Source organism: Myotis lucifugus, unplaced genomic scaffold, assembly GCF_000147115.1.
Source record: "Myotis lucifugus unplaced genomic scaffold, Myoluc2.0 scaffold_85, whole genome shotgun sequence".
Taxonomy (NCBI): Eukaryota; Metazoa; Chordata; class Mammalia; order Chiroptera; family Vespertilionidae; genus Myotis; species Myotis lucifugus.
The window spans coordinates 2,105,747-2,118,307 of record NW_005871133.1 but is presented as its reverse complement, the minus strand read 5'-3'; the positions used below and the strand labels follow the sequence as shown (position 1 = coordinate 2,118,307).

Genomic DNA, 12,561 nt, shown 5'->3' with positions numbered 1-12,561 from the left:
ACACTTGTCAGAAATGCAAATTATTGGGCCCTACCCCAAGCTTACTTAGTTACTCTGGGGATGGGGAACCAGCAACCTAAATTTTAAGAAGTTCTCCAGGGTGGGGAGATGTAGGGAACAGTAGAGATGCCATCAGGGATTCGGTCACTGTTACTGCCACACTTGCTCAGATCCTTGGAATTATTTTGGCACCTTTCTTTTGCCCATCACCACATCCAATTTCTCCCCTTTCCTCTGTTTTCTGAAGTTAGTACTGGCACAGACTACCTCAGTATCTCCTGGACTATTGCAAAAACCTCTTTTTGAGCACTTACTGGGAGTCACCAGATTGACCATTCTAAATCAATCCTGCATGTCACTTTCAGTGGCTTTCTACTGCCCATGGTTTATTAAGAGGTAAATTACTAATTCCTCATTATTATGCATCAGGGGAATGAATAGTAAATTACTAATTCCTCATTATTATGGATCAGTGTGAGAGTAAAGGAGAAACACAAGAGGAAGACTGAGTTTTTCCTAAAATATTTGTGTATGAAATGTAATACCTAGAGCAACCACTCAAAAAGCTACATAAAGAGATAATCCGAAACACTCTATAGATAAATCAAATTGGAATTCTAAACAAGAAAAGATAAAATATGTTCGAGGCAGCAATCTCCGGTGTTTACCTATGCCGCCATCTTGGTTTCTCCAATTGCAACAAGTTTTATAATTTTTCATTTGCTTTTGTAAAATTGAGGTATAATTAGCAATACTTACCTTTTTATAAGCCTATTTTGGATTTCTTTATATTTATAAGGGCCTTTATTTTTCCTCCCCTATGAATAAGTGGCCCTAAATAGGAGACCTATTCTCAGTTAATTATAAAAAATAGAATTAAAAACTACAGTATAAGACCGTAGTCTTAGAACAACCTTTCAATCCATAAGTGTAAGTAAATACTAAAAAAGTTTTAAGAATCCAGCATGGCCTGGCCGGTGTGCTCAGTGGTTGAGCATCATCACAGTTCAATTCCCAATCAGGGTCAGGGCACATGCATGGGTTACCGGCTTTATCCCCAGTGTGGGTCATGCTCGGCAGTGGATCACGGATTCTCTCTCATCATTGATGTTTCTATCTCTCTCTCCCTCTCTCTTCCTCTCTGAAATCAATAAAAATATATTTAAAAAACAAGAATCCAGCATGAGCCATAAAAATTAAGTTAATTGAATTCTTTAATTATATTTTTACTAGAGGCCCGATGCACGAAATTTGTGTACTTGGCAGGGGGGGGGGGGGGGGTCCCTCAGACTGGCTTGCACCCTCTCGCAGTCCAGGGCCCCTTGGGGATGTCTGACTGCCGGCTTGTGGCTGGATGTCCTTCTGCTGCTGCACGGCCTGCTGCTTGAGCTTCAGCAGCTGCTGCATTTGCACAAGCTGGGCTATGACAGTCTTTCCTGTGAACACCATCAAGTGGGTGAGTGAAGCACGGAGGCAGGCTCACCCTGAGTTCCCTATGCTTCCCTGAGTCACTGGGCTGTTCAGACTGACGGCCTTCTACAGAGAACGGCACCAGGATCGGGCCTAAGCCAGCAGTTGGGCATCCCTCTCGCATCCCTACCTCAGGGGATGTAGCAGTGCGCCAAGTGGCAGGCAGCCAGGGAGGCGCTCAAATCAGGGCCGGGTGCTGCGCTGCTTGTGCTCATCCCGGCCGGCCGGCTGTGCCTGCTGCTCGGTAGTGCTGCGGCGGAGTCGCGAGAAGCTCCCACACCAGGGGGCAGCTCCTCCATTGAGTATCTGCCCCCTGGTGGTCAGTGTGCATCATAGCAACTGGTCATTCGGTTGTTTCACTGTAACAGTCGCTTAGGCTTTTATAATATAGACTAGAGGCCCAATGCACGGAATTTGTGCAAAGGGCTCGGCCCTCGCAGCCATGGCGGCTTGCCTTGGCCCTCACAGCCTTGACTTCGTCTGAAAGGTCGTTCAGCTGTCCAGTCTAATTAGCATATTATGCTTTTATTATTATAGACTAGAGGCCTGATGCACAATTCGTGCACGGGTAGGGTCCCTAGGCCTGGCTGGCGATCAGGGCCGATCTGTGGGGCAACCAGTGGGGCAATCGGGGCCCCCCCCACCTTGGCCGGTCCTGCCCCCTTATCGCTGCCTCTGGTCGCCTCCCTCCGTGGGGCGACCGATGGTGTGATGGGGGGGGTCCCCCGTTGACACCCACCTTGGCCAGTCTGGTGTCACTTGCTCGCCAGCCCCACCCCCCGCCGCTGCCGCCAGTTGCCTCCCTCTGCGGGGCGACTGGCGGGGCAATCAGGAGGCCCCCGCTGGCACCTGCCTTGGCCAGCCTGGGGCCTGCGGGCTGGGGGCAGCTCCTGCGTTGAGTGCCTGCCCCCTGGTGGTCAGTGCGCATCATAGTGACCGGTTGTCCGCCGTTCAGTCGATTTGCATATCAGGCTTTTATTATATAGAATTATTATTCATATTCATAGACACTCATGTTCCAAAAATAACTTCACCAGTAGAACTAATTACCTATCTTATGTCAGATTAATTCTATGTATGCCACCATGATGCCCAAATCACTCAAAATTAATTCTGATTCTTGTAGCCAGACTCTTGGAAACTATAGCAAAGACTGATGAGTTAGTCATAAAATCTTTTCTCTTTCTTCACCTGGCAAGCTAATAGGCCATGTTTCCCAGCCTCCTTTGAAATTAGACAGAACATGTTAATGAGTTCTGGCCAATGGAATGTAGGTGGAAGGCTTGGCCATAAAATCCTCCCAGGTATGATCCTCCATTCTTGCTCCTCATCTGTTGGCCAGAGGCAGAGGATCCAATGGAGAGGACCATGAGGGGGCCCCAAGCATGGTGAAGCCACTAGATTGAAGGAGCCTGGGTTTCTGAATCACCACTTGGCAAAAATTACCAGCCATGTGACCAGGAGCACCCGCATTGCAGACAGTCAATAAATATGCATTTATTGTGTTAAACCACTAAAATGTGTTTTTTTTAAAAAAAAATAGCAGTTAGCCTACCTTGACAAACATCAAGTACACGTTTCTCATGCTTCCATTTTCTGCTTCTCCACAATTGAATTTACTAGGGAATTAGTTGCGAGATTCTTTCAGTGACCCTGAAAAAAGATATTAAAACTCCCAGGAGAAACTTGCCAACTAAGTCTACGTTCTTTTCACTAGCTGCCCTTCCTTGCTGATACAGTCCACTGAACTTGTGAGGCTGGTTAATATTTTGAAGTCCAACACTGAGAGCTTAAAGAATCATCCCTTGCTGTTTCCACAGGGTCATGTGCAAGAAAACTTGTCACTTATATCCCAGTTGGCTTCTAGGTAAATGGCAAATACACAGGTTTCAATTTTTATTGAGATACCAAACTGCATAACAGAGTTATGATGACACTGTGATCTGACAGAGCAAAGTGGTTATAGATTTTGGAATTATATTACCACAGTATTTATCCCTAATAATTTAATATTCAAAAAAATTAAGTACATTTTGCTGTCTTTTTCTTTTTTTCTATGACTCTATATTGTGAACCTTCTGAGTCTGCACAGGTTCTTAGCCTTTTTTGTGTGCCACAAACCCTTTGTAATTCTGATAAATCTAACAGACTCCTTATTACAATAATCTTTTTAAAATGAATAAAATACATAGGATTAAAAAAAATTAAAATACACTTATAAAAATATTTTAAATATTATAGTAATATGTGTTTCTATTGACACATTAAATAACAAGATCTAACAGTGGGTCTAAAAATGACTGCAATTTTGAAGTAGTGATGAGTAGAAATGACATTTTGAGATAACTAACAATTATTATGAAATGAAAATATCTGGGGTTTCTATCAGTGACAAAAATCACAAGTATTGCTAATACTAATTGGTTTATGGCCTACATTCATAATAAAATGTTAAATTTTATTTAGAAGTTAATGAAACCAAAGATGTAATTCTATCCTTGATCCATGGAGCCCATGTTAAGAACTCCCAGGACTAGAGGTCCCCCCAAAACATCAACAGTGCTTATTCCTGAGTGGTGAAAATATTTTTCTTCTTTTCTGCATTTTTCAAAATCTCCACCATATTCAAACTTTTATAATCATAAAATATATCACACGATATTTTCCAAACCGAGAGGGGTGTATATTGATTGCTTGGTAAGATTCAGGATAGACAATTTGGAAAAACAAAGCAATACTTGAAGAAAATCCGTTGCGGGGGGAGGGGGGAAGGAAACAAAATCTTGGATGGCGATGGAGAAACTTAACCTAACTTTCATCAGAAAGACTCGAAGTTGTGAGACCGTTACACGACATATCTGTATACACAAAGGGATCAATTCTTTAATACACGATGCTGCCTCCGGTCTGAAGCTTCATGACTCCTTAACAGGCCACACTGCCATTCTGGGGCCATATCCTACGGAGAAAGAGGGAACCCACAGGCCCCAGCTACTCATGCGTTTATTAATGTATTATCCATACCTTCTGCATCTTCCGCTTTTGCTCACCTCCCAGCTCGGTCTGCCTACTCCCAGCTGCACGCAGTGGTTTGGGGGAGAGAAGTCCTGGGCAGTGAAATCCCAAATCCTTACCAGGCCCTGCAAGACCCTCCTGGATCTGACCCTTATCTACCCCCCTCAATTCCCAACGGCATTCCCCGGGCGTCAGCCGGCTCGGACCTTTATTCCTCCAATAAGCCCCCCCCCCCCCCGCCCCGTGTCGGCCTCAGGGGCTTTGCTCCAGAGATCCCACCCAGCAGCCTGCTCCGCACCCTTGTGGCTCCAGCGTCGGTCCGCAGAGAGGCTCTCCTGTCCGCACTGTTGAAAGTCATCCCTGCGAGTCTGAAGTTACTTCCATGTTGTTTCTCTCACCAGCAAGGAAGCTTCTTGAAGGCAAGGGGCCTGGACAACATTGCTCACCGCAGGCCCCTCCGCTCCTGAATGAATGAACAGGAATGGATGAATACCTGTGGACTGTCTCCTGGGGGTGTGCTTTGCTTAGAAACAGAAACCAGTTCATCGAGAAAAAGCACGTTAGTAGCGGCTTTCAGCGGTCCTCCGAGTTGCGGGCCCCCTAGGAGGCTTCGGAGTAGACAATCCCAGGATCGCAGCCAAGCGGGAGCGCCGAACTGAACCGCAAGACCGCCGCTCCGGCTCGCCGCGCGGAACTGAGGCTGCGCGGAGCGTGGGGGGCGTGGCCACCCGCTCCCCGGAAGTGGCTCAGAGCCCGCGAGAGGACGCGGGCGGGAGGCTGGGGCTGGCTGGCGGCCGCCGCGCTGGGCCCGCGGGGTGCGTGCCCTCCGGCCATGGAGGACGAGCTGAGCTTCTCGGACATCTACGGCGGCCGCCTGGCCCTGCAGCGCCGCTACTACTCGCCGTCCTGCCGCGAGTTCTGCCTCAGCTGCCCGCGGCTCTCGCTGCGCTCGCTCACCGCTGTCACCTGCTCCGTGTGGCTGGCGGCCTACGGACTCTTCACCCTCTGCGAGGTAAGGGCCGGGCCGCCCCTCCCCGCGATCGGTGCCCGGACGCGATGTTGGAAGGGTCTTTGGGGTCGTGGGGTCGAGCCCGGACCTCTCGGCGGCGGACCCTCCTACAGTCGTAGGGCCGGCGGGTGGGAGCTCGCTGGCGCTGGGGACGCCGTCCGCTGCTGGACAGCTCTTTCCATGACGGCCAGTGCAGGGTGTGCCCTGTCCTTCCTCCCTTGGGTCGCTGCTGTGCTCTGGTTCCAGCCCGTACACACCGGGTCCTTGCACGACAGCCTCAAACGTCAACTTCCATGCGCCTTATGTAGCGCACGCTCCCAGGGATTCAGCTCCGAGGGGCCCGAGAACTGTTCGCGGATCGTCCTCGCCATCCCTTCCCCGCTCGGGAACCACTGCTCCCCGTACCTTCTCTGTAGTCGCGCGGAGGCTGTCGCTGGCTCCTGGTGTGTGGGCTTGTGCAGGGTGTGTATACACACACACAGGTTAAGAGCTTCGCATTGACAGTTCTTCCTAATCTGTTTTCCAAGGCAGTCTAACTCCTCCTCCTCCCAACCGCTCCCCCAACTTCAAGTACTTTCTAAAGAATTATGACATTTCAGAGATGGGTAGGTTTTTTAAGCTCCATTTCCAGACCCATTCCTATTGTCCCAGATGTTTCCACATCCCTAAAATGGAATTGATGTCTGCCACGCCAGCTCCTCAGCATTGTGAGGGTCACGTACAGTGGTTTTGTGACAGCCCTCAAATGAAAGGAATCACCCTCATTGCCTTTTTCAGTTTCATATGGAGTGCCCTGAATTGCATATTTTATTTCAGGAGTGATCTGGTCAGAGTAAGTACAGCAGGACTATTTATTCTTTAATTTGGATATTGCTTCCATTACCGCATCCTTTACTGCACCCATTAGCTGTTTTTGCCATTCAAGCATAGATATATGCATAATTAGGACTGCCTTAATTTGTGTCAAGTTATATCTAAAAGTTCCTTCATAAGTCAGTTAAGTTGCCAGGACAGTCCTGCTCCTCCCCCTTGCCCCCAAAGATTTAATTTATAATATATGGTCATGTGAGGAGGGAACAGATACTTATTAAATGCCCAGTGGAACAACAAATTGAAGTTTCTCTTTCTCTCTCTCTCTTCCTCCCTCCCTCCCTCCTTCTGTATCTCTCTAAAAGTAAATTTAAAAAATTTAAAGGAAGGTTTCAAAGAAAATCAGAACTGGTTAATAGTTAAAGTGGTAAAAACAGATCTTATTCAGTGTTCTTTCTGGGCAAGTTCCTCCTCCAGAGATCCCACCAGCAGTCTGCTCCGCAATAGGATACCATTGCGATAGGAGAAAAAAGACCTCAGTATAGAATTGGGCTCAGTTCTGAATACAGCATAGACAAATGGGAATTTATAGTCGAGGAGCAGGGTGGGGGGTCAGTGGATGGGAAATTACTAAAAGGAAATATCAGGGGCTAAACTGACTTGACAGGATTCGTGCTGAAGACCAGTCAGGTGGGAATTCTCTCTAAACAAGTGGTTCTCAACTTTCCTAATGCCGCGACCCTTTAATACAGTTCCTCATGTTGTGGTGACCCCCAACCATAAAATTATTTTCGTTGCTACTTCATAACTGTAATTTTGCTACTGTTATGAATCGTAATGTAAAGAACTGATATGCAGGATGTATTTTCATTGTTACAAATTGAACATAATTAAAGCATAGTGATTAATCACAAAAACAATATGTAATTATATATGTGTTTTCTGATGGTCTTAGGTGACCCCTGTGAAAGGGTCATTCGACCCCCAAAGGGGTCGCGACCCACAGGTTGAGAACCGCTGCTCTAAACTGACTTAGCAAGATTCTTGCTACAACTGGGCAATGCAGGCCCAACAATGATGGACACCAGGGTCAGGGGCTTAGAAGAGCTTGACTAGAGTTAGGTCAAGGAGTGCACCTTGTCAGTCACAAAGAATAATAAGACACTTCCTGCCCTCAAGGAATGACAGTCATAAATTACTGAATCTCTTTTTATTCCAGGCCAGTGATTTTTTTCCGGTGCCATCCTTCTATATAATAGCTTTATGGAAAAAAGAAAACAGTGCTTCATGAAAGAAACACACATCAATAGAAAAACACATTTCAACATCAGAAATGATAAAAGGTTGTAAATGTGTCTTGGAATCAAAGGAATAAATGCCATCTTGAGCCCTTAACACATCGGGTAGTCATATCAGTTCATCAGTCAGCCTTAACACATCAGTTAGTCACAACCCAAAACAACTAAAAGAGTTCTACATGAGAATCTCTGTTATTTTCTGTTACTTAACAAAACACAATGTCAAGAGGTAGGAGGGCATAAAAGGCTCAGTAGATTGTTTTGTTTTGTTTTCATCTTGGTGTACTCTACTTATCCTCAGCCTAGCTTTCCACATGGTCTGACAGAGTCCATAGTAGTTGCAGATATCAGAACCTCAGGATTACCTGGCCAGTGTGGCTCAGTGGTTGAGCATTGACCTATGAATGGGAGGTCACAGTTGGATTCCCAGTCAGGGCACATGCCTACTTGCAGGCTTGCTCCCCAGTAGGAGTTGTGCAGGAGGCAGCCAATCGATGATTCTCTCTCATCATTGATGCTTCAATCTCTCTCTCGATCTTCCTTCTTCCTCTTTCTGAAATAAAAACATATTTAAAAAAAAAAAACACCCTCAGCATGTAGGGACCTTATCTTCCTTATATCTTTTTAAGATGGACTTGGTTTTCCAGAAACCCCTCCAGGAGATCTCCCCTCACATCTCATTGGTCAGAGTTGTGTCATGTGTCCGTTTCTAAACCAGTCATTGGCAGGAGTGGGAACCAATCATGATTCACTCGAAGTTCTATTAGGAAGGAGTGGTTGGGTTGTATCTCTTATACTGTGTGAAGCATTTTATTATTGCTCAGTCTGATTTTGCACTACATATTATTCTGCGGGAGTGTGAGAGGAAAGGTCTGAGTCCTTACGTTGCAGTTTGGGAAGAAAAATTTCTGATGGATATTTTGCTGATAGAGGTTCTCTTCCAGGATCTATCTGTTTGTTGTCTGTATTTCATCATATGCTTTCATAGTTCTACAGAGCACAAATGAAAGTGATTTCCTCTTCCTCCATGCATGTTCCTCTTACCTGTTCAACTCACAGCAGAACAAAGGCTTTTTCCTACATTGCCTGGAGTTGACTTATTAAACAGTGGCGTATGCAGAAGACCATCTGGTAATCTTACTGCCGGTGTCTGGCTCTCTCTTCAGAACAGCATGATCCTCTCTGCTGCCATCTTCATCACCCTCATAGGCCTGCTTGGTTACCTCCATTTTGTGAAGATTGATCAGGAGACTCTGTTAATCATTGATTCCCTGGGCATCCAGATGACTTCATCCTATGCCTCTGGCAAAGAAAGCACCACCTTCATTGAGATGGGCAAGGTGAAGGACGTTATCATTAATGAGGCTATTTATATGGTAAGTATGTAAGTGGTATCAGTCTCCTCTGGAGGGGTAGCCCATGGAGTGTGCCTGGAGTTGAACTGTTTTAGTACCTGAAGTACTAGATGTCACAAAAAATTGAGGATTCTCTGCTCCAGTACTTGCAGTGTTTCCTTTTGGTTATGTCCAAAGCCATAAAAGTGACGTCTATTGAAAAAGATATGTCCTTTTTTTATTATCTATTTATTTTTAGAGGGGGGAGAGAGAGAGAGATTGTTTTTCCACTTATTTATGCATTTATTGGTAGATTCTTGCATGTGCCCTGACCAGGGATTGAATCACAACCTTGGCATATGGGGATGACGCCCTAACCAATGGAGCTACCCAACCAGGGTGTCCCTTTTTAAAGAGACACAGCAGGTGCTCATGGATAGGGTGTCAGCATTTCAATTTTATTTTTGGCTCAGCTTCAGAATCATCCCTGGTGGTGATTGTTGCATGAGAATATACTTCTCCCTCACTTCAAAAGCTATCAAGTGTTCTACTTAGAGATAACTATTTATGAAAAAGTTTTAGCCATCCCTTGAAGAAAAAGAGACAAAATGAGTTTCACTTAGATCTCTGCTATTTGATGTATTTTCTTACAGCAGAAGGTGATTTACTACCTTTGCATTTTATTGAACGACCCGATGGAACCAAATGGGATATCCCAAGTAGTACCTGTCTTCCCGGTGAGCACAGAACACTTGGCTTAACTTTCTTCTCCAAAGAAATCCTCTACCCCCACCCCCCACCCCTCTGCCTATCCACGGCTACTTCTGTACAGTAGCAATGTAAACTCTTGTTGTCAGGAACATATGTGGATACCTGATGGCTATTTTTAGTGAGAATTAGGATTTTAGTTCTTTCAGGAGCTCCTTTTTAAAAAAATATATATTTTATTGATTTTAGAGAGGAAGGAAAAGGGAGAGAGATAGAAACATCAATGATGAGAGACAATCACTGATTGGCTACCTCCTGCACATTCCCTACTGGGGATCGAGCCCACAACCCAGGCATGTGCCCTTGGCCAGAATCGAACCTTGGACCCTTCAGTCCATAGGCCGGCGCTCTATCCATTGAGCCAAACCAGCTAGGGCTCAGGAGCTCCTTTTGAGGCAAATACAGGCTTTCAGAAATATTACGAATTTACACAAATTTTAGGGAAAAAATAGATAGCAACTTCTGCCTGTAAATCACTATTCATGTCCTTGGGCTCTGTCAGTCTACCAATATGATTTTACGTAGATGTTACTGATCTACACATACTGTTACGGTATACACTGTTTTGTATCTTGCTTTTTAAATTTGACATGCATATTTTCATGCATCTACAAAGGCCACTGTACTTACTAAATAATTATACCATCATGTCAAGTATCAGTTTATTTAGCCACTCTATTGCTAACTTTTGAAATCACATCCTAGGGTATTTTTTGCTTTTCTCATACAAAACCACTCATATAAACATAATTGTAATAAATTCCTTTATAGGTGTATAATTCACATCTGCAGTTTACTGCCTCACTGCCCTGTTTCTCAAAGGATTTAAGGCAGCTAAGCTAAAATTCTTTTGCATCATAGTTCAAAATTATTTTATTAAAGTTTATGAATAGCTTCATGGATTTTTACAGTATTTGAGATTTGGCTCTAGAGATTGGACAACTTTATATACTTTGGGGGGATTTGTGTTTTTCTAGTCTTGGCTAACAGTGGGTATAGCTTCTTTAGTATGTCGGTAAAGGAATTAAAAATTTTAAATTTGTACTTCTTTAAATGACAGAGACTTTTCATATTTCTTTGTATCTACCTATTAGTATTTCTTCTTGTTTTAAACTATCCATACCTCCTCTCTTAGTCAAGTAGAATGTAGATACTGATTATGCATTTGTAACAATTTATGTATTTGGGTAGCAAACTTTTATTGAATATGCCATCCTCATCTTTTTCCCATTCTGTGGCTTTCTTTTAACTCAGTTGTATTACATTTCCTTATACACAGTATTTGTCGATGTTGACATGTGAAGCTGCCTTTCTTGTCTCTGAGGACTGTCCCACAGCTTGTGACACTCCCCAGGAGGGTCTCCTTGTTAACCCTCTTGCTTGCTCTTTGATGGAGATCATGAAACTTATACAGATTATAAACTGTCTTTGAGATCTGGCTTTGCAGAATTCACAGGCTGGGCTAAGGGCCTAGTAAGGGACTCTTCCAGCAAGGTGCTGTGAGGCCTGCACTCTGCCACCTGTGCCTATAGACCCTGGGTGTGGGTGAGAGTGAGGTTGCACAGGGATGCAGCACTCCTAAGCTCTCTTGTTCACCTTGACTGTGCCTTTCTTCCCTTTGGCCTTCAGAGTGCCAAGCCCCGGCTGGACTGCTTGATTGAAGTATACAGGAGCTGCCAGGAGATCCTGGCACCCGGGAAAGCCACATCCACAAGCCCATGAGCCCCAGCATTCAGAAGGCCAGGCTGTCTTCCGATGAGAGGGGAAATGACTCCTAAGCTGGTGTTTTTTGCTGTATTCAAACCATCATGTGGACACGGCCCTAGGAACCAGGATGGATGCAGTGGATCTGAGCCACAGAGCAGGTGACTGGAACTCAGCTCATTGTGTGATGTTGAGCCAAGTGTTCCTGGTATTTCAGTGCTCCCCATGTAAGGTATGTGTACGTTACCAATGAGAGGAGACCGTAAGAAACGGTTTGTCAAAGGTCATGTTGACAAAGAGCACTTTGCGAATTTTCTAAGCACATTCAAGTTGACTTTTTGTTGAATTTTGTGGAGCAAGATAATGGGAAATTGATATCAGATCTCTTGAGAAAGACAATTTCCAGTTATATAAAAGTTAAGAAAATAGTCCAGCCCTTCAGGCACTGGGTTAGTGGGAAGAAATGTCCCACAAGACTAGACTCTCCCCCTAGCTCCTTTGTCTGTATAGGGTTAAATATGATGAATCTCTTAATAAACAGGTCTCCTTCCTAAACATGTACAGTAATTGCCTGGTTCACAGACACCTGATTTTGACTGACAGACATGAATGTGGCATTTCAGTCAGGGTATGAAGCACATTAATACTCTTGTTACTCAAAAACTTCTTTTGCCGAGAGGAATGAGACAAAAGTCCAGACAGAAATTCGACTTTGGTTTCTAGGAACATGTTAAAGAAGGATAAACAAGCAAACTATAGAAGCCTTTGTTGGTAAGACAGTTTCTTCTGTATAAAATTCATAAACTAAGGAAGGATTCCTGAAGGATTGGGAAGGAGATAGGGTGGGGGAAATAGCTTGACCCCCAAATTCAGTATGAACACAGCTCTGTTCTCCTTTACTTTTTCTTTGGGATCCTAATTTTTTTTTTTTTTGGTTTGTTAATCTTCACCTGAGGATATTTTTTCCCATTGGTTTTTAGAGAGTGTGGAAGGGAGAGAGAGAGGGGGAGAGAGAAAATGAGAGAGAACCGTCGATGTGAAAGAGACACACTGATTGGTTGCCTCCTGCACATGCCCTGACTGGGGCCAAGGATTGAACCTGCAACCCAACTATGCGCCCTTGACCGGGAATTGAACCCAAGACCCTTTGGGC

General features: G+C 44.8%; 2 protein-coding genes across 3 annotated transcripts in view; one reads left to right on the top strand and one right to left on the bottom strand.

The window, feature by feature from the left end:
• The window catches only part of ARG2 (arginase 2), a 42,135-nt gene extending 37,446 nt beyond the window's left edge, over nt 1-4,689 (bottom strand). The window contains exon 1 of the mRNA XM_023755846.1: nt 4,495-4,689. Within this exon, the coding sequence (XP_023611614.1) occupies nt 4,495-4,503 (9 nt within the window). The 5' untranslated portion in view covers nt 4,504-4,689. The remainder of the gene's footprint in view (nt 1-4,494) is intronic.
• Nucleotides 4,690-5,252: 563 nt separating this feature from the next.
• Nucleotides 5,253-11,975, top strand: PIGH (phosphatidylinositol glycan anchor biosynthesis class H). 2 transcript variants are annotated; one of them, XM_014457802.2, is made up of 4 exons: nt 5,253-5,497; nt 8,769-8,978; nt 9,593-9,673; nt 11,334-11,975. In XM_014457802.2, the coding sequence occupies exons 1-4, from the start codon at nt 5,318-5,320 to the stop codon at nt 11,424-11,426; spliced, it is 564 nt and encodes a 187-aa protein (XP_014313288.1). In that variant the 5' UTR covers nt 5,253-5,317; the 3' UTR covers nt 11,427-11,975. The 2 variants fall into 2 exon arrangements, with proteins under 2 accessions (XP_014313288.1, XP_006091061.1); XM_006090999.3 differs by having other exon boundaries at nt 5,255-5,497; nt 9,590-9,673.
• Nucleotides 11,976-12,561: the final 586 nt, after the last annotated feature.

Excerpts from the sequence above, each read along its gene's own strand:
- PIGH (XM_006090999.3), top strand. The coding sequence starts at position 5,318 with ATGGAGGACGAGCTGAGCTTCTCGGACATCTACGGCGGCCGCCTGGCC. Across the intron at positions 5,498-8,768 it reads GACTCTTCACCCTCTGCGAG|AACAGCATGATCCTCTCTGC; the intron begins GTAAGGGCCGGG and ends CTCTCTCTTCAG. Across the intron at positions 9,674-11,333 it reads AAGTAGTACCTGTCTTCCCG|AGTGCCAAGCCCCGGCTGGA; the intron begins GTGAGCACAGAA and ends TTTGGCCTTCAG.